This window comes from Equus quagga, unplaced genomic scaffold (assembly GCF_021613505.1).
Source record: "Equus quagga isolate Etosha38 unplaced genomic scaffold, UCLA_HA_Equagga_1.0 73442_RagTag, whole genome shotgun sequence".
Lineage (NCBI taxonomy): Eukaryota > Metazoa > Chordata > Mammalia > Perissodactyla > Equidae > Equus > Equus quagga.
Window position 1 is genome coordinate 3,579,449 of NW_025802777.1, and position 27,204 is coordinate 3,606,652.

Here is a 27,204-nt window from a genome sequence, read left to right on the forward strand (position 1 = left end):
TGCTTCCACCAGATGCTCTTGGAAACTGGGTCACTGTCTGTTAATTTCTTGGCATGGGTTTCTTAGACCCTGCAGATAGTGCAAATATAAGCCCCCAACCTGAGCAAGGCTAGTACTTTGGCCACACATGTTTTCTACCCAAAGCTCAGGCAGGAACAGGGAAGGGTATTTGATAATAATTTTTTTTCTAGTTCATTCTTTCAGCAAGATTGTGGCTTTCTGCAGAGGTTTCCTCAACTTGCATAAGACTAAAGGCTTCTCTTTTCTTTCCTCATTGCTTTCTGGGAGAGCAATGTCCCAGCATACCCATAGCATTGATGAGATCTTTGCTCCAGCGTGTTCAATTCACTCTTCATTCGTAGATTCCTAAGGATTTTCCTTACTTGAGAACTCTGCTGTTCAATTAAATGTATATTTATTATATTTATCCAGTGTTTCTAAGTTTCTTATACCAGGAACTATTTCATAATAATTAACCATTTATATCGTCAGAAATGAAAGTTGCTACAACTCGCATTTGACTTATTGGCCATATTAAACTATTTTGTAAAAAGGGGGAAAGTAAGATTCCATGTAATAGTCTATATTTTCATGATAGGAATGGCCAAAAATCAATCCAAGGAGGAATTTTATCTCAATATTCTAGAAGAAAATTCATTAGATGGTTGTATAACCATCTAACAAAAATGCAATTAAAAATACTAATGAATAAGAAATGCATGTGGAGTTGAGAATAGCAATTGCTCACACTTTAAACTGGAAAACAATTTGACAGGGTACCACTGGAAAATAGAATTTTGCTGATCACTAGTTTCGATCAGAGCCCTAGAAAGAGTAAACGTAGGAATTGGTTACAGATTAATAAAGCAAAAATCACGCGTCATTAATGAGGAAGTATTAAGATAGTGCAAATTCCACAGGAATCCACAGTTTCACTTCATAGAGCATCTTCCACGCTAGATTTCCTGCATCGTGTATGTGTTCAGTCTTGTCCTCCAGGCCAAGCTGCTGGGTCTCAGGCAGACCAGCAGGGGTACCAAGTACTGTCTGCACAGTGGCAGGGCATGGGCACCAGCTCAAAAGCCTAGTCAAGGTCCCTCTACTGCGAATAGCATTCTTGTTTATGGTACGGCTCAGAAACAGCCTCGTGCCTGCTACAATGGCCTTCAACTCGAGTCTCAGGATCTGAAAATCTGCAAGGAGACTTAGGGTCCCGTATGTGTTTTCATTTTAATTTTTCCAAGGAGGTTACAAAGCCCATTAAGAGTTGCTTTACAAAGAAAAATAAATATATTTTATTCAAGTGTTTATTCCTTTTCAAAGGCTTTATTTCATTTGTACTTTTCTGGGAGGTAGCCCAAGGCAAAAGGAAATCAAAGCAGCGCGTTAAGATTTACCAGGCTGTTACATTGCAGCAGGTGTAATTAATGGAGCAGGGGTGGTGAGGGCCACATCCACCTTGAGCTTGTGGTTACCACTGACAACCCTGGGTAGAAAGGGACTCTGTGCTTTAAGGCGCTGAGGCTGATATTGATGGCAATACCCCATCAGCCCCAAGACGCCCCCATCCCTGGCTATGAATCGTTTTCTCCTCTTTATTTTATACTGAGGATTATTTCACTACTTGGAATAACTCAGCCTCTTCTTTCTGATAAAGACTTATCAATTTTTTTAAAATGTGTATTATGCATTTGAAGGAAAGAGAAAGCATTATGCAAGGCTCCAATTGGGAAGGAAGAGGCGTTGCAAAATCAGCAGCATGCACTCTGACCCTGTCTGCAGTGGTGTCATGACTGCCACTCCCCTCAGCCAGAGCCATGACCCCTGGTGCACCGAGCCAGGCCTTGAAGAAGTCTCATAGCATTGCAGAGGATCCAGGAAAACGGAAAACACAAAACCTCTCAACCCAATAGCTACATATCTAGGTAGACATGTTAGGGAGACTGACGTGTGTGCAGGGGAAACTTGTCAAAATTTGTCTGAGGAGACTTTCTTTGTAATAGTGGACTCCTGACATCAATCTTAAAGTCCATCAGTAATGGAATGAAAGGATTCATCCATTTATTTCGCAGGTGTTTAATGAGCAACTGCGATGCATGTCTCTTGCACTGTTCTAGGGGCTGGGGATACTGCAATGAAAAGAGCATTGAAAAATGCATGCTGCCATTGAGCTCCGTTGCAGTGGTTAGCATGAGTTATATTTATACAACATGACACTAGGTTTTTGTTAAAAAGAATGGGCTAGATTTCTCTATATCAGCATAGAGAGTGCTTAAGAAAACATAACGTTGGGTGGGAAAAGCAAGTTTTCCCATGATAGATTGTAAGCTATTTATGTAAATTTGAAACAAGAAGGAAAATACAGAACAGTATATACAGTTCATGGATGCATATAAGTGTATGTGATAGAATATAAACTATAAACTGGGAATACGTTACTTAATTGCTGATCACAGTGGCTTTTTAGGAGAAAAAGATAGGACAAGGGAGGGAGAAAAGAGGGCAGCTTACCTTTCTCTGTAAAGTTTTATTTCTTTCATTAAATAAATGAAGCAAATAGCAGTCAATGCTGACGGTGATCAATTCTGAGTGATGGGTGCACAGATGGGCATTTATGGGTGATTTCTAATTTTTAAACTAAATGAAAAATGGAAGGAGGAGGACGGACAGAGGACGGAGGAGAGGACAAGATGGAAGAAAACAAATCCTCACGTGGCCAGAACTTCTCCTAAAAGGCTGAGCTGCTACAAACCTGAGAGATCCCTTGTGGCAGGGCTGAGTGGATCTTTCCCCCTCGGCCTCGTGCTGCCTGGCTGCCTTTCCCTGTCAGTCATCTGTCTTGCTGTCCAGTTCTGGCAACATCTTTTGCATCTTCACCTCTCTGCTCTCAGCTGCGTTCCCTATTTAACCACCGCTGTTTGATCTCTGCTTCTCTTGGATTCACTTCTTGCCTCACAATCTGAAAATCATGTACCGCTATCCTGGCACCAACCCCCGGACTTCCTGGAACCCCTGTTTTACCCGTCAGCAGTGTAGCACACAAAGTTCCTCCGTTGAGGGTCTCTCCTGGGCTTCCCCAGCTCACCCCCTTTGCTCCTGGGCTGGCCTTCCGTGCGCTCAGATTTCTCTGTCCCAACAGAAAGAGATATGACATACACATGACTTGCCAACTTCTTATTACTTTGTCCTGAGTAGTTTCATCTTCCCTTCCTAACAATTGATGGCTATCCCTTTCCTCAAAGAACAATGTATAACTCACCTGTTCTTGGAAGCATCATGAATATAGCGCGTCTGAAATTTTGGTCATTCATGAACCACAGTTATGATTTCTGCAATCACTGAGTACTGCCTACACTATCATTTATTTTTGTCTTTTAAATAACTTACGTTTTCTTAAAGCAATGGAATTATAAAGAAAATTTGCATTGCTACCCTTAAATAGTATCACTGGCCATTATATAATATATATAATTTATACATGCAAATAAAAATACTAATATTTTCAAATACAATAAAAGCAAAACAGTAATATTAAATTCCGTACAGATACAATTGCCTTCCAAGGCTCTAGGCGAGTGGCTTACTTTTCCTATCTTTAAAAAAAAGAAAAAAGGGCGGGGGCCCACTCCAGTGGCTCAGTGGTTAAGTTCACATGCTCCACTTCGGTGGCCTGGGGTTCGCCAGTTCGGATCCCAGGCACAGACGTACACACTGCTCATCAAGCCATGCTGTGGCAGGTATCCCACATGTAAAATAGAGGAAGATGGGCACAGATGTTAGCTCAGGGCCAATCTCCCTCAGCAAAAAGGGGAGGATTGGCAACAGATGTTAGCTCAGGGCTAATCTTCCTCAAAACAAAGAAAAGAAAAAGAAAAAGAAAAAGGAGATTAGCAGGTGTTGGACAAGTAGCAGAGAGAACTCATTTCCACAAAACCCCACTGAGAGTCCTAGTGGAGGGGAGCTGGGTAGCCACACAGCTTGGGGTCAGTAAATGTCACTCTCTCGAGGTTTTCCCTCTGAAAGAATCATAAGGATTAAGGAGACTTATACAGGGAACCAACCTCTCACTCTGTGTTCTGATGGCCTTTCTCTGTAGAATCTCGTTGGCCTGTGCACCAAATGGTTCCTGCCCCACCCTGATTAATCATAGGTATATTCTTTTCCAATCTTTGTTTACCTCAACACTTTCGTGTATACAACAGGCGCTGTTTTACCTGCTTTGTAAGGTTTGTACTTTTATTTATGATGTGTTTCCTTTCCCTGTTACTAGGAATTAGCCTTTAGTAATGGAGTTACCTTCAACCCCATTACCAGCTCTGCATATTGTGGGCAATTGCTGTATGACTATGTTAATAACATTTTGTTACAAAAGATGTCACTAGGCAATGGATTTCATGGTCAGCTCTGGGACATGGAAGCTGGTGTTAAACCTTCTAGTGAATCCCATTGGGTCAGGCTAAGTCAAGGGGTTCTGGGGGTGGGGTGACACTAGAAGCTGATTATGACATGATTTATACCATGGGGTGTTTTTGTAAGTATGTGCTTGTGTTAGTATTTGTGCAAATGGCTCAATAAACTCATTGGAATTGCCTTAGATATCTTCATGTGTCATAAAGAAACAGACATAATCCAAGACCTTCAAATGATGTGGTTTGGAAAACAAATCAACTGCTTTGTCTACCACTGTTGCTATAGTGCAGCCAAATTTGTGGCCTCATAGACTTGTCCGTCTGCATGTTTAAAGGGATGACGTTAAGAATCTCAAATATACAAGGACCATTGGACATGCTTGGACATCGGGAACCTAGTGAAAGAGAGAACAGCTAGATCCCCAGGGTGCTGAGCCATGCTCTTCAAACCTTTTTCACTCTGACTCACAGTAAGAAATACATAGTAAAAATTACATTTTATCTTGGGACCCAGTATGTACCCACGTATACACAGACACATGTGTACATACATATGCAAACACACACAATCCTATGTGGGCACATGTGAGCTAAGATGAAACCTTCTCCTATTTCTGATGCACGCCAATTCCTTCTATCTACTCCATTTTACTTTTTAAAAATAAAGTTACGGTCCACAGAATTGAGTTCACAACCCATTAATAGGTCATTACACACCATTGTGAAAAACTGTTACCCCATAATATTAAGTGGCTACAACATAGTGTCTATTTTCATTCTTAATGGCTCCCATTTTTCTAAATTCTTTCCCAAAACCATATGTCATCTGCATCAGGCCAACTAACGTTATGATTAATCATCACTGTGTTTCACCGATAAACCTAAGGTCTTCCATCCCATTTGGATCCGTAATGTAGTTAGAGGGGATAAGCACACTCATTGTGGGTCGAAATGCTGTGGTCAGCTCCTCCTTCACTTTCTTTTCCTTTTTGAACGTGTTGCTTTTTAATCTACACGGTATCACACAGCCACAAGTGGAACAGATGATCAACGTGAAATAGGCATTCCCTTTCAGCCGCAGAGTCAGAAGTCTCCTGGGACAGGAATGATGTTAATGCGTCTCTTCTAAATGTGAGCTAATCTGATGCAGCAAGCAGACCTAATGGCCTTCATTTTCTTACCTTTCCGACAATCTATAAGGGGCCACTTTTAATTGCCACAAGTCTAAAATAAGTCACCTACGGATACCCAGTGTGCCCCCAAGCCTTCTCCTTCCCAGCAAAGGCATTCTTCACCACATTCAGCTCCGGTCCTCAAAACCCGGGCGTTGCCTTTGACCTCATTCTTTTGCCTCACTCCAGCATCTGAGCCAATCCTACTTCCTATCAATTGTATTTTCAAAATGTATCTTATTTCAGTGCCTTGAACATGCCACAATTTTTCCTACCTCAGGACTTTTGCACGTATTTTTCCTTCTTTCTTCTCAGCCCTACTCTTTCTATTCACTGCGCCTCATCTGAAATGCACCCTGCACAGAGACCCTCCTCTCAGGCTCCCCGTCTAAACAGCAATTCTCCTAAAGTAGATTCAACATCCATGTCTTAATTCTCTTAAGAGCACTTTTCACACTTTGTAATCCTTTTCTTTGTCTATTTACTAATTTTGTGTCTGTCCCCCACTAAAATATTTGCTCCTAGAAGTTAGAGGCCAAAACTGTTTTGCTCATCGTACAAATGAATAAATGCAATTCAAGTTTTATAAGATTCTTTGGCTCTTTTAAAATACCCTTGAAAGAATTCCCTTAAAAATCAAATTCTATTCTTTCTAAGGATTTATTCTTTTAAATAACTAGAAACTTAACTAGAGGAAAGATTAATGACAGACTGGAATATCTGCTCGAGAGGAAGCTCTGATCGTTAAAAGCCTAAATAGGGTAATTAGGTATACAGTTGGAATGCAGTGTGCTCAGTTGAATTAGTCGTGTATAATTGAGCCTCATTTAACTGCAGGAGAATTTCACGGAGAGGATTTTATTTACATAAGAAGAATGTCTTTGTGAGATTGCTTTGAAAGAACTTGAACATCTATATGCCCAATCGCTCCTTCCTTTCAAATCCAGCCCAGGCTTGCTAGCTTAGCCCTCATGGCCCCTGTGCAGAGGCAAGGTCCCTCTTTCTAGGCAGGTGATTTCTTCCAGCAGCTCAAGGTCCATGTTGGGGCCTCACGATTCCTTGGATATCTTGATGATGCTTTCAGAAATATAGCAAGCCCCAACCATGTGAGGCCTTATTGTACTGAGCCCACTTGGGGGAAAAACTCAAAATACATATGTCATCAATGTCCAAACAATCATTTAATTCAGCATTGTGCAAGGCGAAGGGAAAGAGAAGATGAGTAAGGCAAACATGAGGATTACTGTATTACGGAGAGGCTGCTGCCATTTGGGAGAGGCAGTCCTAATACACACACACCAACGAGATGGAGTGCAGTTGGGTGTGAACTCATGTGTTATCCAAGCAGCTTAGGAAGGTGGGGAGATCCATTCTTAGTGGTTTAGACTTTTGGGGTTGAGTGTTTGGAGGGGAAGGGTTACAAAGACCAGGGTAAATATTGAAAGCCTCCCCTTCTGCTTTTCAACATGCACAGAAGTGATCAGAGAGAAAACCAAGCAAAACGGAAGGCCATCTTTCAACACATTTACTCCCAACATCAATATTATCCCAGATTTCTCTCCTTCCCCTCTGCCGTGCTGCTCAAATGAGTTTGGTCTACGCCTGCTGCGTCCATATGCTCACCACCCACTGACACCTTCTTCAAAATAAATTTCAACTGCACAAATAGTGCGCTAAGAGAGTCTTCTTGTCAGATATGCGAATACATGAGACTGTGAAATAAAACATGCAATTCCCACTTCCCTTCCCCTAATCTACTCATGGCTTCAGAGGCTACTATAGTTAACATTTTGGTGAATATCTTTCCTGTCTCTTCATTTACATGCACAAGTGTATACACACGCACACATTCATTGCCTTTTGTACGTAACGTTCTGTCATCACTTTATGTTGTGTCTTGGAAATCTTTCCACAGAGCGTGTGTATATATTTATTTACCTTACTGTCTTTTAAATGGCTGCGCAGTATGGATGTACCCTAATTTATTTATTTATTCATCCCTTGATTGGCGTTTAGGTTTGTTTACAACTGTTAATTTTTTACGCAACACTACAGAACACTTCTTGTGCATACATTGATGTGTGCACATGTACGAGTGTTTCCGTAGGACCAGGTTTCTGAAGGGGACAAGCTGGATCGAAATGTTTGCAAGACTTACGTTTGAAATATGCCAGCAGATTGCCCACCAAAAAAACGAAGGTCTTCACCAATTTACCCTCCTACCAGCCCGTGTTCATTTCCCCCATCCTTGTCAAGACTACGTATTATCAAATATTTTAATTTTCTTTCTAATCTCCTGGATGAAAAATAGCATCTTGTTTTAATCTGCATCGATTCAGTCCAGTTCCAAACAAATTCTGTTCAGAAATCAATTAAAATGTAATTCATTTCATTTGTGGGAAATGGGCATTTTTGCAATATCAAGTCATCTGCTCCTGGAGTTGGATGTGCCTCTTCATTTATCCGGGTCTTCTGTGATGCCCTTTGGTAATGATTTATAGTATTCTTTAAGTTCATTTTATGTATTTCTAGCTGTTCGTAGCTAGATATTTAACATTTTTATTGATCTAGCAAGTGGGATATTTTGTCATTATATTTTACAACAGATTACAGCTGTCCTAGAGTGCCTTTCTCTAACAGGCATTTACAGGGACATTCTTTTTTAGTATCACAATAGCCCCAAGAAGGTAGTATTGTCCCATTGTATGGATGAGGAAACAGAGGCCCCCTTAGGTTACGTTTACATTCTGGGTTATGCTGATAGGAAGACACAGAGCTGAGATGTTTGCGCCATCTTCTTGGAAGGCCTCTCTTCCCCTGTCCTTTCATAATCCCACACCCTCCTGAGTCTCTGTCCCACCTCTCTCTTGCTGTGTCTTTTGCTGGCCTTCTTCCTTCATTCTCCCTCCATGTGGTTCTTTGGTATCAGTTCCCGTAAAGCATTCCTCAATATGTATAGCTTAATCCCAGAAACTCTGTCTCTAGCCTGACTGTTATCAAGTACTCTAAGTGACTCAGCATGTTCAGGATGGAACTCCTGTCTTTCCTAAAACAGACATCCCTCCCCCGACATCTCTGTTCTGGCAAGGCTTCCACATCCCATCAGGCCCTCAGACTCAGCACGTGGAGCACTCTTCTCCCCAACGAAGCGCTATTGATTCTTTAGTGTATGTATGTTCCTGTGTGCATCGCTTCTGTTGTGAGATAGGCCTTACTATCTGTGAGATAGGCCTTACTATCTCACACTCTGGCTGTGACCTAGAGCCAGGGAGTGCAGTGGGGGAGGGCATGACTCCACCTAGAACACGGAGGGATCATGCTGGCTGGGATCCTTCTAGCTGTATGAACACGGGCAAGTCACTTAACCTCTGTTCCTCACTTTTCTCATCTGTAAAAATGGGAATAATAACATACCTACGGGGCCACCGCTGTGCCTGAGTGGTTAAGTTCACCCGCTCTGCTTTGGCGGCCCAGGGTTTTGCCAGTTCAGAACCTGGGTGCGGACATGGCACCACTCTTCAGGCCACGCTGAGGTGGCATCCCACATAGCACCATCAGAAAGACCTACAACTAGAATATACAACTATGTACTGGGGGGCTTTGGGGAGAAGAAGAAGAAGAAAAAAAGGAGGTTGGCAACAGATGTTAGTTCAGGTGGCAATCTTTAAAAAAATAAAATAAAGTAAGGTACCTGCCCCATGGGGCCATCATGAGAACTAAATTGGTCAAAATGTATAACACTTAGCAATGGTGGCTCATCCTAAGCATGCAACACCTATTGGCTCTGATGAGGATTAGGATTAATACCCAGATGTCTCTGTGCCCAGATTTCCCCTTTTTATAGGACAACCATCATATGGGACCAGGGGCTCACCCTACCCCTGTATGACCTCATCTTAGCTAGTTACGTCTGCAATGACCTTATTTCCAAATACAGTCACATTTGAGGTAGTGAAGGTTAGAACTCAACTTACAAATTTTGGAGGGGACACAATTCAACCGTAACACCAGATTAGATGTCTCACCTTAGGGCCCTGCTCCTTTCTCTTTCTTATATGCAGCTTTCAACTTAATTTTCTTTTAACAGTCATTTTTATCAGGCCACTCAGTTGCTCAAGAAATATCTGTAGCTCCCTCATGCCTGCATCTACTCATGGCTTGGCACCCACCCATCGCATCCCAGAATAGGACACACGTCAGAACCAAACTGAAAGATAAATGCCATTCCAAATCTACATCTGAATTAAGAGACTTGGCTAACTTTATCATGGATGTATATAGATACACATTTTTTTTTTCTATTTCCACTTCTATTTTAGTTAACGCTAATTTAACTTTCAAACTAAAAAATGTAAGATGTCCATTCAAAGGCTCGTCTCATTTCTATTCCCCTATACTTAGAACTTAGATTTCAATCTTATGTTCCTTGAATTTTCCAGAAACTGTTATGAAAACTGCCTAGGAGGGAGCTCAGTTTCATTACACACTATGGCTGTCAATTGGAGGTGGCAGGCACAGCTAATGAAAGTTTCGTTGTGTTGTGTTACCGTTAGGCGTCTTATTAGAAGAACCATCTGTTCTTTTGATTACTATTAGCTCAGTTCAGATTGCAATAGCAAAAAATCCCCTCAGATATATTTCTGACTAAGTGAAAAATCAAATATGCTTTTAAAATCTTCCTGAAAATAATGTTGTCCTTATTGAAGATCTAACAGTCTGGGTGTACAGGAAAAAGCCAGAGAGCATAATGAAGGGTAATTAACATCAACATCTTAAAATAAAATCATTTTCATATAAGAATATATTATACTCATTCCTAGAGGGGAAAAATATTCTTTTTGTGTGTTGTACATTAGGAAATTTCCTGCTGAAATCTTAAAAGAGGCATTTTAGCCTTCTTTCTTTTTACCTAGACTTAAGAAGAGGCATTTTGTGTACAAGCAATAATGGACTGCTTCATCCACCCATCTCTTTAACAGGTATTTTTGGGTAGCATAGCCAAGCATTGTTCTGTGTAATGGAGATGAAAATTTAACAAGACAAACCAAGTTCCTGCTATTCTACTTGGAGGACAGAAATGTTAAACCAATCTCAAACACACACAAGATAACTGCACACAGATAGAATAAAATCAAGTGCTCTGAGCGTGAGTGACCATGGATGTGGTTAATGTGGGCTGACAATGCTGGAAAGTTGACTTAGGAACTGAGGTCAGAATGAGAGAAGGGAGCCAGCCAGGTAGAGATCTGGGCTCAGGGTCCTCCGAGTAGAGCGATTAAAAGAAGGGCAGTGTGTCCAGAGCATGGTGGAAGAAGGAGAGAGTAGAGGGAGGTCAGTGCATAAACCATCGTAGGTCACCATGAATGCTTTCGTCTAGCAGGACTCTGTCCAGACACCAAATGATTTCAATGACTCGTTGTGTTAAATGATCACGGATGTTGGGTGAAGAATGGGCTGAGAGGAGCAGGGGTGGGAATGGTGTTGGGAGTTTGGGGTTCCTAGGCCTGGGTGGTGCAGCAGAGAGAGATGAAACTGGGTGATTCAGGAGATATTTTAGAAGTAGGAACAGAAAGACCTTCTTTGGATGAGATATGAGGGGTGAGGAATGGTTAATTGGAAAACTTCAGAATATGTATCTTGTGTTCAGATACTGAAAAATATGCCGGGGAATATTCTTCTTCAAGTAACATGATAATGATCATAGAGGAAGTCTCCGAGTTTTCATGAAAAGCCCTTTCTACTACGGACAGAATATCTGAAGACAATGTCTCTGTAGCCCTCCTCTCCCCACAGCCCCTCCCTGGGATATATAAAGGTACTCGGTGGGCCTTGTTATAGCTTTCTACTCCCTGTTAGGACTCTGTCGTATGACACAGACTCAGAGGGGAAATATTTCGCCTGTAGTAACACAGATCCAACTGGCAGAATTGTGATGTAAAACTCATCTAAGTCATTTCTACTTTGATGCTTTTTTTCTGATACAGGAGGTTGCCTCACATATGTAAGCAAATAAATGAACAAGTAAAAGTGTGCCCTACTGTGTGTGTGTCCATGGACTCTTCCGTGTGTGGCTTAAGCAGGCCTGATGGCCTTGGGTAGCATTATGCACATCCTGTTGATTGACTTATCCTATCAAAACAGCAGAATAGCAAACATGACATTTACTTTTGCAGATACCATTTTTAACGCGTGGCTATTTGTTAGATGACCTCTATGTGTTAATCTAATCTTCAACAGTAGAACAAACTGTTCTACTCACTTGCTCAGATGGGGAGGATGTTACTCCTCATCCTCATCATCTGTCTTTCATGGGTGATCAAACCAAAGTCTAAAGAGGTTGAATGTGTTTTTTGAGGCCACACAGCTAGAAAGCAACGTTGATAGGTTTAAGGCAAATCCACTGGATTCTAAAACCTAGATTATTTTCCTCCACCAGAGGATTCTCTCAAGGTGCGTGAGCTTGTTCCACCTGGAAGCAGGAAAAGATCTTTCAATTTGATTCTTTATAAGGACGTGAAAAAAATTAGCTGAGTAGATGGAACAGGCAGATTAATGAAGGATGCTTTCATATATAAAGTTAATTACTTATATCAGAGTAGTATTCAAGGATAAATACAGGCTTGGTGATAAGCACCAGTTTTCCTCCCTAAACGTTGGTGGTTTCCTTCATTCAGGTGAGACAAGGATAATGTCTGTTCCCTGGTTTTACTCCAGCTTCTTCCCTCCCGTCCTGTTTTCTCACCTCGATGCCTTGTGTCTGATCCTGAGACTCAAAGCTGTTTGGATTGTAAGCTTCCTGAATGCAGAGGCTGTGTCTCACGCTTTTCTAGATTCCAGGAGGCCAGGACAGTGCTGGTCCAGTGAATGGGTCTACCATTTGGCTCTGGCTTCCTGCTCGCTCATAACACATTTTGCCTCCTAGAATCAGCTCCAACATGCTCCCTTCTGGAGGCCGCACATGCTTACTTTCTGCAGCTCAGATCTTCAGCTACACCTAGTTGGGCAAAATGGGTTTCTACAACTGTTGCTATTTTAATTTCTCCCTCTGATGCTATTGTACAGAAAACCTCTCTATGCGTTCTCCACTGCTCCGCACTGTGGGAGGACCGTGGCTGTACATCATCTACCCAGGATGTTCCTGCAACATTCCCAATTGTGCAACTTTTCCATTTTCTTTGGTGGTTGTATGTCTCTAGATGGAAATATTCTGCTAGTCCCTGTGCTGAGCTTAGCCAGGCTGGCTGAACTGGTACCAAGCCGTGGGTTTATTTTAGTGGCACTAACATACAAGCTCATGTCAGCTAACACTGGAGAATCACTCCAGCCCTTTATCATAACCCATTTACTCTTAGTTTATGCAAAGTTCTAACAGCTTTGATATGTCTCGTTTCTACCTCTCAGCATACTGAATGCATCACATTGTGAGTGTGTCGACTGGGATATTGACAGCACAGAGAAAAACAGCTGATACCCTGCTAGTAAAGGAGGGAGCAGATAAACTATTAAGACAGAACCAGGGGCTTAAAGACCTGGGGACCATTTACTGCATATTGAGAAGCCAGGATAGTTTCTGAGACATCCCTGTAATAATTGAGCAGCGTGATTCAGTGATCAATGTCCACAGTGATGACCCCGAATCCCAGAACCATTCACTATTGTCCGTTGACTGATTTACAATGTGTTTAACGTGACAAAAAGTATGTACTTTATTTTAGAAAGGCTTCCATCTAAAGTGCTAATAGTTTTCCAAGGGAAATAAAGTGACCTATAAAATTTTGGCTTTGCACAGTTGTATGTTACCAGATAGTTCTGAGCAGTAAAGTGATGTGTGTGTGTGTGTGTGTGTGTGTGTGTGTGTGTGTGTGTATGTGAGAGAGAGAGAGACAAAGTCAGAGAGACAGAGACAGGCAGAGAGTTTGTGTGTGCAGTTTATTAATAGCGATATTTTGTATTTTAATATTTGCCTATTTTAACAGAAGCACATTCTTCAATCCCATTTAAGGCTGTGAACAAACTATTTATTCTATATGATACAAAACCCCTGGTGATGTAAGGCGGGAAGTGGGGTTCCATGGCAAGTCAGGAAGTAGTTAAAATGATTCCTGGTCACCATGGAGACAAGACATCTGACACTCGAGTTACTTTGTGTGCCCTCTTTGTCCCCTGAGAGTTCCACATGTCTTGGGAGTTCGGACTGGACCCTCATTGGGGTCTTCAGGGCCCTCTCCTGTTCAAAGGCTTCTGTTCTTCATCCTTATTTTATGTTTTAAGATGCTTATCAATTTTGAGATGAGTTTCAATGAGAAATGAGGGGCTACACAGAGATAGTTCAAATTAAGTGCAGTCTTTCAGTCCACTCCTTCTTACTTTGTGTGAATATCTCAGAAAATATTTAAGACAGACAAGGTTCAAGCTTTTCTGAAACGACATGTCTTAAGAGAGTCTTATTCTGCATGCTAAGTGGGTAAAAAAAAAAGTTAGATATTACAGGAGCGAAGTGAGTGATTAAATGAACTGTGCCTGGAGGATAGAGTCTTCTCAGGGATGAGCAGGGTAATGAACGCACGTTGTCGCTTGCGGCTGCTCTGCCCTTGCGCATTTCCCAACACTTCCGAGGGACGGTGCACGGAACGCTTTCCGCTTACATTCTGCCACTGCTGATGGCCTGTCAATCCTGATGAAAATCCTGCTTGTTAAGAAGGTGACCGGGATTACATACATTATCATTTTTGTCCCTCTTTTCTGTCCTTTACTCTGTGCTTTAAAGGAATTGGTTATTAAAACATTATACAAGTATGCAAAATATATTGAAAGAAAAAAATGTTTCAATTATGCACAATGTGTATTGGTAAGAAATGTTTGGTGTCTGATGACATATGACAAGCGGTAAAAGGTATTTTCAAATGCAGTCCTTTTTGGGGGGAGGATAAAGCAAAAATATCTAGAATATACAGCATTTGCTTTTCAAGCTGTTCTAATATTAGCATATTTATAGCGTATTTTAAATAAGTAACTGATTAGAATTGTTTAAAAGTTAATTTATTACTCAAGATATTTTATACTATTTTAGTAGTTAATTTGTATTCTTTTGAAAAGCTTCTCCTGGATTCATGCTTATGATTCTTTTTATCTGTGTCATTTTGAATTGCTCTCATCTTGCATAAGAAATCATAAGCCATTTTTACTTTGAGCAACTGAATAAAGTTGAATAAAGTATAAAAACTGAATAAAGTGTAGTCCTTACAAGAAATAAACAAGACCTGTAGGAATTTTGTTCACAACTTAAATATTTGAGACCTAACATTAATGAAGTCAAGACTCCTGGTAAATTCCGATGAGAATAAACCAAAGCAAGGTTCAAATGAAACTGAGGAAAACAAACAATAAAAGAAGGGGAATTTTTGGCATCTTAGTCTTTTCCCAAAGAGACAAAATCACATTATCTTTCAGGTAGAATTGTATCAGATGCAGAAATATTCCATAGAAAAAAGTCCAACAGTGGCAGAAAATTTACTGAGTCACCCGCCATGTTGGAGCAAAAACTCACTTTGTGGTTTGCTCTTTTGCCTTTATTTGGTTTATCATCAAAGTATAATTGAACACTGAAAGTTATCTTTAAATATTTACATTTTCAGAGGAAAAAAAATCCTCGTTCTTCTTAAAGCAACACTGATATTTGATCTCTGAGCGTCGGCCATTTCTGCACAACTAGAGTTGTATAGGCAAAAATCACAGATCACATATGGACAATTAATTTTAAAACTAAATTGCACAATCTACAGGTTAAAAACAAACCCACAGGTCAGAGAGAGGTCACCCATGTTCTGTGCTAATATGAAAGAGGAATGGCTGAGTATGATTTTTTTCTCCCTGAGGCGAAAATAGTTGTTGTCAATTATTTGAGTAGGTATTAAGAAATAGCAGAGTACTCTAAAACATTGAATACAGGAAGACTTGATCTTTGTCTTAGAAGATAGTGATAAATGTTGGTTATTACCATGAGGAAATAAGATAATCTTTTCCTGAAAATTTGTCGAATATTTTATTGCTTTATAATCTAACATTTTTGTGTGTTTATTGAAACACTTCAAACTGAGGCAAAAGTTTATACTTTCGTGAGGTGGTAATTTACGAAAGGAAGTTAATACTCTCTTAATTTGTCTTATTCTAAGAAAAAACTGATTGTCAAAGAAAATCTGCTAAATTAGCTCTGTGCCAATTATGTGCCAACTCTTGCTGTAAGACAAATACATGACCTAAAGAATTATTTCATGAGATTAGATTTTCTAAGAATATAGCTACTGAGTATCATATTTAGTAAAAACTGATAATTTATGATAGTTGAAAAATTAAAACAGCTTGGACCTTAAAGTAACAATCACACACCTGTTGTTAGCCTTTACACGAGTTTCCTTCAGGTGAAAAAATACTATTCAACGACTCGGTTTACGTAATTGGGTTGCTTTTGTGCTATTTTAATTGGGTAATGGTTTTCCTCTGTTTCAGGATCTAGATTTCTCATCACATCCATGGGAGCCTTGTATATTAAAGATGTACAGAATGAAGATGGATTATATAATTACCGTTGTATCACGCGACACAGATACACCGGGGAGACGAGGCAGAGCAACAGTGCTAGACTTTTTGTGTCAGGTAAAAACTCATCGAGACTGTGTTTGCCATTTCTGCTATTCCTTTGTTAGCGTCCTGAGAAGACTCAACCAAAATTGTGGACTTCCTGACTAAAATGAAGCCTTCAGTCTTTTTCCGAAATATTTTAGCAACTTAAAGTCTTTTAAACCAATACCAATACAACACAAATATAGAGATTCCAAGTCAAGTCATTTCATGTCTTGTAAAACTCCAAATTCCTTTGACCCTATTTTGAAGACAACACCTCCTTGACCTCCGTATTTGTATGTTCTGTCATGGACAATACCGACCAACACCATGATGCTTCCCACCATGCATAGCTCTGAGGGAGGAGAGCATCATGTGGAACATACCTCTTGGTCCCCATATTGGGCCTACCAATGTTGTTTGGGGAAACCACACACATCTAAAATTAAAAGTATATTTGCATCTTCCCTCCCCCACTTTCAGGATTATTCTCAAGGGAAGAAAATCTGAAAGCAGTTGATTCCACCCTGGTAAATATGTTAGTTTTGTGCCTTGGGACTTATACTTTGGCAAAATGTCGACTTTTTGCATAATCTTCACAATTCACTTGTTATCTGTCCAACAAGTAAGCAATGCGTCCACACAGTGATGCATTAACATTTCATGGAGCAGTCTGGAAGTGTGAAATGTCCATCTCAGCATTAGAAAATCAAATGCAAAATGCCTGGACTTTGCCCTATAGCTTTAGAATGTAAAATTGCTCCATGCAACGGATATTTTATTGGTATTGATGCTTTGTGAGGAGAAGTGATGGAAGGTTGTTAAATGTTGGGATAGTTGAAAACATTGTGCCCTGAACACACACTTACTGTCTTTGGCCATGCTCTCTCTGGATTCCTCTTCTCCATTCACATTCTAAAAACAGCCAAAGCCTACATGTCTTTCAAGGTCAAGCACAAACATAAGCCAGAATTCAGTGATTTCTCCTCTGAATTTGAAAATGTTTTCTCTTTACCTGTTCTATGTCAATTGTTACCTTTTCCCTAGTTTTACAGCTAGGAAACTTCCCCAATGATAAAGTGGCAAAAGAATGCCTTATGTGCAAAGTTAATAATCACAGCATTACTTATACTAGTAAAATCTTGCAAGCAACCCCAATATCCATCAATAGGGGATAATTAAATAAATCATGGTGCAGACACTGAATGGAGTAGTATACAGGCAGAAAAAGGAATGGAGATGATCTCTATAACCAAAATGGAGTAATAGCCAAGATATATTGTTAGATGATAAAAGGAAGGTGCAGAACAGTATATATAGCATGCAGTCTTTCATGTAAGGAAGGTGGGAGAATATATGTAGATCTTCTCATTGTGAAAAGCAATATTAGAAAAGTAACCTAAAAACTTAATAAAATTGCTTGCCTTTAGGGGAAAAAGTAGAAAGGACGTGGAGGCAAATAAGACTTATTTGAATATATCTTGTTACGTAGTTTCAACTTTAAAATCACGCAGATGGTTTATATTTCAAAATATTGTTGAAAAATGAATGTTAAAAATGGAAAATATACTGAAGCAAATGAATCTGCATGCATATTGAGTAGTTGAGGTAACCAAACATAGAAAATAATTATTTCAAGTAACTTTTTAAGACATAATTTTTGACTATATATCTATGAAAAATATAAAGATAAACACAGCTTAAAATAAATTGCTAAAATTCATTTGGTTGCCTAATTTTTTATTTTATTTTTTTATTGGGGTGACATTGGTTTATAACATTTTATAGATTTCAGGTGTACATAATTATAATTCAACTTCTGTATGCACTTAAATTGTGTTCACCATCAAAAGTCCAGTTGCCATCTCGCCATACGAATGAGCCCCTTTGCCCAGTTCACCCTTTCCCCAACCCCCTTACCCTTAACCACCAATTCCTTACCCTTTGGAATCTGTGTGTTTGTTTGTTGTTCTTATTGTTTTTATCTTCCACATATGAGTGAAATCATATGGTATTTGCCTTTCTCTGTCTGGCAGTTCACTTAGCATAGTATCCTCAAGGTCTATATTACTAGTATTATTTTTTGAAAAATGTATTATTCATAAAAATATTGTTAGTGTTATTTTTTGAAAATATATTTATTTATATTTATTATGGGAAATATAATAGGAGTTTGTTGTTAGTGCCATGAAGTTGATTCTGACTCCTGCCCAGTCTTTCTCACTTTCTGGATGTACTGCTATTGAAAGGGTTTTCATGGCCAATTTTTTTCATAAGTGGGTGGCCAGGTCCTCCTTCTTGGTCTGTCTTAGTCTGAAGCTCTGCTGAAACCTGTTACCATGGGTGACCCTGAAATACGGGTGGTATAGCTTTCAGCATCACAACAACATGCAGCCTCCACAGTATGACACTCAAAAGATGGGCGGTGTGGTTCCCTGCCCAGGAAACAAACCCACACTAAGGCAGTGAGTGTGCCAAATCTTAACCAGTAGACCACAAGGGCTGGCTATAATAGAAGAGGGGGAAAATAATTATATTTGTGTTCTTTTTATTTGGAACCAAGATTTTCAGTGTAAGAAAAAAGTTTAAAATCAAAGAACTAAAGTAAAATCCTTGAATTGCTAAATTCCAGTTAAAGTTAGCAGTATGCACTCATTTTTTATGTTTTTGAATACGTATTTCCAAGGTCTTTTCACTGAAGAGGCCAGAAGCACTGGGCAACCAATAGCAACAAGCACATCTAACGTCTACGTCACTGTCTCCTGTAAATATCATTCTCCACTAAAAGGGACGATGTGTTCTTGGAAGAATGGTGGATTATAGGTCTGGGACAGCAACTGTATAAGACGAGCTTAAACATTAATGGAGTCTTGTCAAAATGATACAGAAGCCAACTTCTAAAAGGGATCTCATTGGTCAAAAGTGTGATGAGCTGAATGTCAAAAATAATGATTGCACGTAACTGATAACAAATATTTTTTAAACTCTTGGTTCCTTATGATTATATACACACACGTGTGTATACATACACTTACACATACATATCCTTTTAATAATAGCAAAACCAATAATAAGAATCTCATTGGGGGGCCGGCCCAGTGGCATAGTGGTTAAGTTCGCATGTTCCTCTTCAGTGGACCTGGGGTGCCCAGATTTGGATCCTGGCCACAGACATACACACCACTCTTCAAGCCATACTGTGGCAGCATCCCACATACAAAGTAGAGGAAGGTTGGCACAGATGTTAGCTCAGGGACTATCTTTCTCACACACACACACACACACGCACACACACACACGCACTACATATATATATATATTTAAAGAATCTCATTGGTCTACATAGCAGTATCTAGGGCACTAAGTCTTGATAGTTGATGATTAAGGAGAGCAACAAAAATTCTCCCTGTCTTTTCTATAGTTACTGTATTTCAAGATAACCAGACAACCCTAGTTCAGGAAGGAAAGGTCTTATTTATAGAATAATTACATCTATGTAATTATCTAATTACTTACAAAGGAAATTTAAAAAAATTAGAAAATCCCATTTTCAACCCTTAATAAAATAACTAATTCAGACAAACATTATCACCTGAACTTGCTGATCAATTTAGCAACACTGTGTGGAAAAGCCACACATTTTGTGGATGCAAAGAGAAAGAAAAAAGGTTGAACTTGATCTAGTTGATCCATTAGAACTAAATTCCAGTTCATAAGAAAACTGGCAATAGAGGAGCATGTTAAATGACACTGTGAAGAAACAAATTCGGAATGTGGGATTTCCCATAGACAACTCACCTGATTTCTTCAAGTCAAAGACATGAGAGAGAAAAAGGAGGAAGGTTTGCTCTGGATTAAAAGAGACTCAAGATACATAATAACTAAATGTTAACTTCAGAACAATCCTGACTTAATTACCTCCATTGTAATAATAATAGTAATAATCATAATCATAAGGCTTGTTTTAGCTTATCAGGAAAAAATTAATGCGTAGTAGATAATAGATGATACCAAAGGTTATGATGACTATTGTGTGATATTGGTATTGTGATCATATGAGGAAACTCTTATTTTTATTAGCGAAACATTCTCATGATACAGTGATAAGATAACATAGATTCTATGATTTGACTCAAATGTGTCAGCAACAAAAGTGAAGACTATAGAGAAAGAAACAAATAGACAAAGAAGAAAAAATGTTGATGCCTGTTAAGTCTGGGTGATGAATATATGGGATGTATTATATTATTCTCTCTAATTTTGTGTATCTGCAAATTTTTGTGATAAAAACTAACTTTTGAAAATGTAGATAAAACGTTTGAAGACAAAGGGGTGAAAATTAAACACAATGCTTTTCGGTTGTATTAATTCTGTGTATGGACAAACGTCCCCAGGAGAGTGTCTCAAGCGTTGCTTAAGTTGTGTACTTAAAGCAGGAAAAGAAATGCCCCATTCTTTTCTTATAAAATAGTTTTGTTGAGATTTAATTTACCAGCCATAAACCTCACCCCCTTTAAGTATACAATTCAATCATTTCAGTAAATATATGGAATGGTGCAACCATCACTATAATTCAATTGTAGGACATTTCTATTATCCAAAAATATCCCTCCTGCCATTTGCAGTGAATTCCAATTCCCAGCCCCAGCTCCAGGCAACCACTAATCTACTGCCTATAGATTTGCATTTTCTGCATATTTTATATAAATTGGATCATAGAGTATGTGGCTTTGTATCAGACTTCTTTCATTTAGCATAATCTTTTGAGGTTCATCCATGTTGTAATATGTATCCGTAGTTCACTCTTTTTTATTGCTGAATAGTATTCCATTGTATGTATATATGCATTTTGTTTATCTATTTACTAAATGATGAACATTTAGATGGTTTCCACTTTTAGACAATTATGAACAATCCTGCTATGAATGTTTGTGTACAACCCACTCTTTCAGTGAACATACATTTCATTTCTCTAAGGTAGATATCCAGGAGTGGGACTTTTGGACCTTATGGTAAATTGAAGTTTCACATTTTAAGAAACTAGCAAACTGTTTTCCAAAGTGGCTGCACCATTTTGCATTCCCACCAAGAACGTATGAGGCTTCCATTTCGTCTCCACACCTTGAGGAGCGCTTGTTGTTCATGTTTTTCTTGCAGCCGTCCTAGTGGGGGTGAAGCAGTAACTCACTGTGGTTTTAATTTGCATCATCCTAGTGGCTAATGATACTGCGCATCTTTCCATGTGCTTATTAATCATTTGTATCTCTTCTGTTGTGATTTATCTATTCAAATCTTTTGCCCTGTTATTGCTTGGGTTTTTTCTTATCATAGACATGTAAGGGCTCTTTATATTTCTTGGATATAAGTCCTTTATCAGAAATATTATTTGCAAATATGTTCTCCCAGTATGTTGCTTCTTACTTTATTTTCTTAATGATATCTTTGAAAGTATAAAATATTTTAATTTTCATGAAATTTAATATGTTGATTACTTGCCACTTATTTTGGTGTTGTGTTTAAGAACTCTGTCAGATCCAAGATCACAAAGAATTTTTTCTATCTTTTCTCCTAAAAATTTTATAGATTTAGCTCTTACAATTAGGTCTATGATCCATTTTGAGTTAATTTTTGTAGGTGGTATGAAGTAAGGCTCCAAATTCTTATTTTTGATACGGATATCCAATTGTCCCATTCATTTTTCTTAAAAAGTCATCAGAATTATACAGAACTCTCTTAAACCTATTTGAAAAATTTGTATCAATAATTAGTTTTAGTCAGAATAAAATTTTTAAGCACAGTCATTGAGTATTGATTTTTTATGACTAGCGTTGGAAATGGGCACCTCTTGTTTCCTAAGATTGTGGGCTTCTCCTGCAAAAATTTTTATTAGCCACCCCCACCAAAGGAGTGACTCCTTCTTTGTGTTGCCTTTTCCAACCCTAATCCTACCTCCTACTCTAAGCAAAATGACAGAGTTTGTAACTAGTTAGCCCCCAAGAAAGTAGCTTGTTCTTCAAAGCAACACTTTCCCAAGTCCATCTGTAATTTCCTCCAGGAGGTGGAATAAAGTGTTAAGACCTTCACCGGCAAGGCCTCTGTACCTGGCGTTGTGGACTTGTCTGTCTGTAACGCCTCTGGAGCCCCACACTCAAACACATGAGGGAAGGTAATTAGGGAACATGGAATTCTTCAGTTAATGAATGGTGGAACTTCAGAAGAGTCCTGGAAACTCAGTCACGTATTCCTTATGAGATTATTTAGGTCCCCTTAGCATATCCCATGAGGACATTCACATTGTTCTCAGAAGGCACCAGCAAAGTGAAAAGAGCTGCAAGTTTGTCAAGGTTTCCTATCTCTGATGATGCAAAGAAAAGCCACAGCGGAAGCAGTTTCCACTGAACATTTTTGTGGTTTTCACTCATTCCTGATGATTGCCCCTGGTGGCTGACTAAGGAACCACAGCATTTCATTGCAGATAGAGTAAAACAGCTGTGGCACTTTTCCCGGCAACACAAAGATAAAACATGGCTGTGGCGCTTTTCCCACCAACACAAAGATAAAACATATCAGGAGTTAGAAGCCTGTTTCTGTTCCATAATATCTTTGTGGACACCAGTGTGGCTGCTCACGTGTGTGGTCTAGTGCAATTCTGAACAGGAAGGATTAGAAGAGATGGCAAGGAAAGATCATTGAGTTGTATTTTTAGCACCCAATCAAGGATCCCTATTTTTGCGTTCTTCGTAATAATCCCTTAGAATGTCACTTCCTCCAAGCAAGCTCAGACATTGAACTGAGTGGTTTCCACTGACCCAGTTCTTGAGACTGTTTTATCCTTTTCCTCATCTGGCTCAAGAATATAATGCAAGCTAAACATCGTTTGGGAGAACAGGCTAATTATACATTGTTTATGGCTTTTTAAAACCAGAGCCCTGTCATAAGTGATAATCTGGAAACTTCTTATTTTATTAAGCATGTAATTCTTTCCACAACTTGATGGTCTTCATTCCTTTATCTCTCCTCAGAGAGACCATCCATGAAGACCATCCCCAAAGCCCCCTCCACTCCACCCCCAACACCTATACCTTCACTCTCTCTGTTGTGTCATTCTCTTTTATTTCATTGCACACTTACTGCATGCTAAATTACCTGTATGCATCTGTTTACCTATACGTTGCTGACCACTCCACACACACACATCCACCCAACTAGAATGGAAGCTTCATGAGGGCACATCTTCGCCTGTCTTGTTCACCACTGCGTCTCCAAGGCCTAACTCTGTGCTAGTCCTGGACTTGGGGCTCAAACCATATTGTGAAATGAATAAATGAATTCAAATTCAAATTCAATAACTATAGGTAAAACTCTTTTTTTGTGAAATAAATTTTACTGATGTTAAACAACTTTCTGCTACTGTTGCTGTTTTGAAAGGGGAAGTGTGACATTCTCTGGTTATAACACAACCCAGCTCTTGGCCTGAACCAGCAACTCCTGTTCGAGCATGCCAGTTCTGGAGTTCTTAGTTATTTAGGAGAGAGTGAGAAGGAAGACCTTTTCTGCTTCAACCATTTGCAAATTCTGAGCAGAAGAAATTTATATGAATAGCGTATTTTTTTTCTGTTCACCTACAAAATTTTAAAGATTTATATTAATAGTTGGTGTGATGTATAGAACTTAAATTATACACGAGGCCCTGTGATTCTAAACATCCATTTCAACTCCTCATTCACTGTATCTAAGACTTTTCTTTTCTTCTGCAGACCCAGCGAACTCAGCCCCGTCCATACTGGATGGGTTTGATCATCGCAAAGCCATGGCAGGGCAGCGTGTGGAGCTGCCTTGCAAAGCGCTTGGGCACCCTGAGCCAGATTACCGCTGGCTGAAGGACAACATGCCCCTGGAACTTTCTGGAAGGTTCCATAAGACCGTGACAGGGCTGCTCATTGAGAACACTCGTCCCTCAGACTCAGGCAGCTATGTGTGTGAAGTGTCCAACAGATATGGAACTGCTAAGGTTATAGGCCGACTGTACGTGAAACGTAAGTTGGACGGTAACTTGCAATGGTGATGTTGGCTGCCTCTGATGGAACTCTTGTTATCAGCTGATCTTTGGGGTTTCTTTATAGCCTTCCATTAATTGTCACAACAGTCCTGCTGAGACCAATTCTAGCCCCATTTTTCACATGAGGAAATTAATGCTCAGACAGATTGCTCAAGGTTACACAGCTGGAGAGTTTGGGGCTCAGGATTGGAATTCAGGTCTGTCTGATCCCCAAACCTCCAAAACTCCATTAGGCCACAGGATACATTTCTGAGATAATGTTACCTAGCTGTTGAATTCAGAATGGCCAGTCTGTCTGAAAATTCATACAAAGAAGAGCGGCAGCGTTGCACTGTCAGCACAAGTGATGGCAGTCACATCAAAGTGGTTGTCCTTGGCCTGTTTTCAGAAGCTACTTTAAATTCAAAATGGGGCTATTATCAGCAGAAATATAAGGCTCTAAATAATCCAAATATTGGACTTGGACTCAATATTATGGATCATTTGGTCCAAGTATGGTGGATAGATTTCATCTCCCATTGATTTGTAGTGATGATCTTGAGGAATGAGCTGAGAAGGATGCTGAAGGCAGACTTGGAGGAAGGAGGCATGTGATTGCAAGAGGATCCCTCTTGTCTAGTCAAACACCATCTGACTCAAATAACGTACAAAGATGTTTGGTAACTTTATGGCACATGCTAGTTGCACCCAAATGTTGTTCATCTTTGTCTCACCTGTGAGCTTAACCCCACCGTTGGCATACAATAGATGCTCAATAAATGCTTGCTACATTGAATTGGGTTTGTGGAATGAAGACATAGGAAGTCAAGGATGAGTATTCCATCCCTGTACAAACCAGTTAGCCTCAGTTTAAGGAAAAACTCTGTTTCATGGTCACAAATTCTAATATCAACCTGTTTTCTTACAGTTGTGTCTTGTTGGCCCTGGTTAAGCCACATAGGGGATGTGAATGAGTATATGTGTATGTGAGAATGGTCCAGAGAAAACCCATGAGTGTTGCCTTGAGATGAGGCAAATAGGATTTAAGTATTCAAATATTACTGGTAACCAGCACACTGCATTTCTTATTGTTAGTGAGTTAATCCTCACATTTACTCAGGTGAAAAGCAATTTGACCAACATTAGTCCACTTGCTACCTAGAGAAAGCTGGCTAGAAAAAACAAGTAGCAAAGAGGGTGCTCCCAACAAAACGGTGCACTATGAATGAACACCGCACATTAGAACTTATGGAGTATGCTTGCAATGATGCATTTGCCTGGTCCAAAGTCCATGATGTTGTTGAAATGATATCTACATATGTGATGTTTTTACCTTCTTTTTTCTCTTACCAAAATCTCCAGAGCCGCTGAAAGCTACCATCAGCCCCAGGAAAGTTAAAAGCAGCGTGGGTAGCCAGGTTTCCTTGTCCTGCAGCGTGACAGGAAGTGAGGACCAGGAACTGTCCTGGTACCGAAACGGTGAAATCCTCAATCCTGGAAAAAATGTGAGGATCACAGGGATCAACCACGAAAACCTTATAATGGATCACATGGTCAAAAGTGACGGGGGCGCATACCAGTGCTTTGTGCGCAAGGATAAGCTGTCCGCTCAAGACTATGTGCAGGTGGTCCTTGAAGGTCAGTGGGCCTTGTTATGGGGTTCGGCTGAAAAAGAACCCAAACCCAGAGCACTCAAAAAGAAGAATAAAGGGTGAAACGGTGCTGATAACTCTTAGTTTTAAGATTTCTATCTATCTGACCTAAGAACAACTCTACGGTAATTTTTCCAGCTAACTCAGGCAAATGGAAGAGCAAGTTCTGATGAAATGAAATGGTGTCTGGTAGAAGTAACATTAGTAACATAACTTAAGTAACAGAAATGTTTCCCACTCATGTGTTTAAAGTTACTTGTTACAATATAGACCTCAGAAACTTGAAACCTCCGGTTTGGCGGACAATTCGTTGTCCTCTAGATATTATTATCCTCTAGAATCTCTCAATAATGTTTTGTTTGGAGGGCTGTTTTATGCCCTGTGGGATGTTTAGCAGCATCTCTAGCCTCTCCCTACTAGATGATAGTAGCACCCCCCTCAAGTTGTGACAATTAAAAAATGTCTCTAGACATTGCCAAATGTCCCCTTGGGGAGCAAAATAGCCTCCAGTTGAGAAGCAAAACTTTAAAGGCAAAATGCAGGGCAACATTTTGATGTAATGCAAATGGATCTGGTTTGAGGGTTGCCACTGATTGGGTCCAGATTTACGTGAATGGAATTTGTGAGGAATTACCTTGGGATGTGGTAATAGGTTTTAGGTATGTTGTACTGTTTTCTTTTCTTAACTGCCTACTTACATCTTCAAGCTTATCAATCAGCCAAGGAAAGAAGCTATCAAGGTAACACTCAAGTGAGACATATGTTTATCATCAGTTATTAAACTAGGTTTTATCTATATATTTGCATGTCTTGTTGGAAATTGTGTCCTTATATGTAATTTAAAATTCATCTGTTGCCAACTTATTAAAATAATTACATGACTTTCATATAGCCTACAGGGGGAAAAATAAAATCCATTTATATATGAAAATAAATTTAAATATGTCTTCATGCTAACAGGGTATTTCTATTGTTACTTTCTTAAACTTGGCTAATTTTAAGAAGGAACAGGCTTAAAGCAATGAGATTCTTATTTTGATTTTAGAATTTCCTTGCAGACAGTGAGATCTTTAAATGAGAGGAAAAGTAGCTGAAGGCATGGTACTCCTATTAAATGCCTGACACTGTGTTCCACATGATAATTAAGTGCAGAAAATAATCAATTTGTAAAGAGCCGGTTTGTTAATGATGATGCACTGTAGTTTTTACATAGTCACTATTTTCAGATTCTTTGTAGAAAAGGGAGAGATTACCTGTCCAGGTCTGGTTACCTTGGCAACCATCTCATGTGACTAAGAAAACCTAAAGAGCAT

General features: G+C 39.5%; 1 protein-coding gene across 1 annotated transcript in view; it reads left to right on the forward strand.

Moving 5' to 3' along the window:
* LOC124234382 (Down syndrome cell adhesion molecule-like) overlaps window positions 1–27,204 on the forward strand; it is a 684,040-nt gene that overhangs the window by 386,233 nt on the left and 270,603 nt on the right. Inside the window, exons 5-7 of the mRNA XM_046651745.1 lie at window positions 16,088–16,234; window positions 23,959–24,237; window positions 25,602–25,877. Coding sequence (XP_046507701.1) covers window positions 16,088–16,234; window positions 23,959–24,237; window positions 25,602–25,877 — 702 coding nt within the window. The remainder of the gene's footprint in view (window positions 1–16,087; window positions 16,235–23,958; window positions 24,238–25,601; window positions 25,878–27,204) is intronic.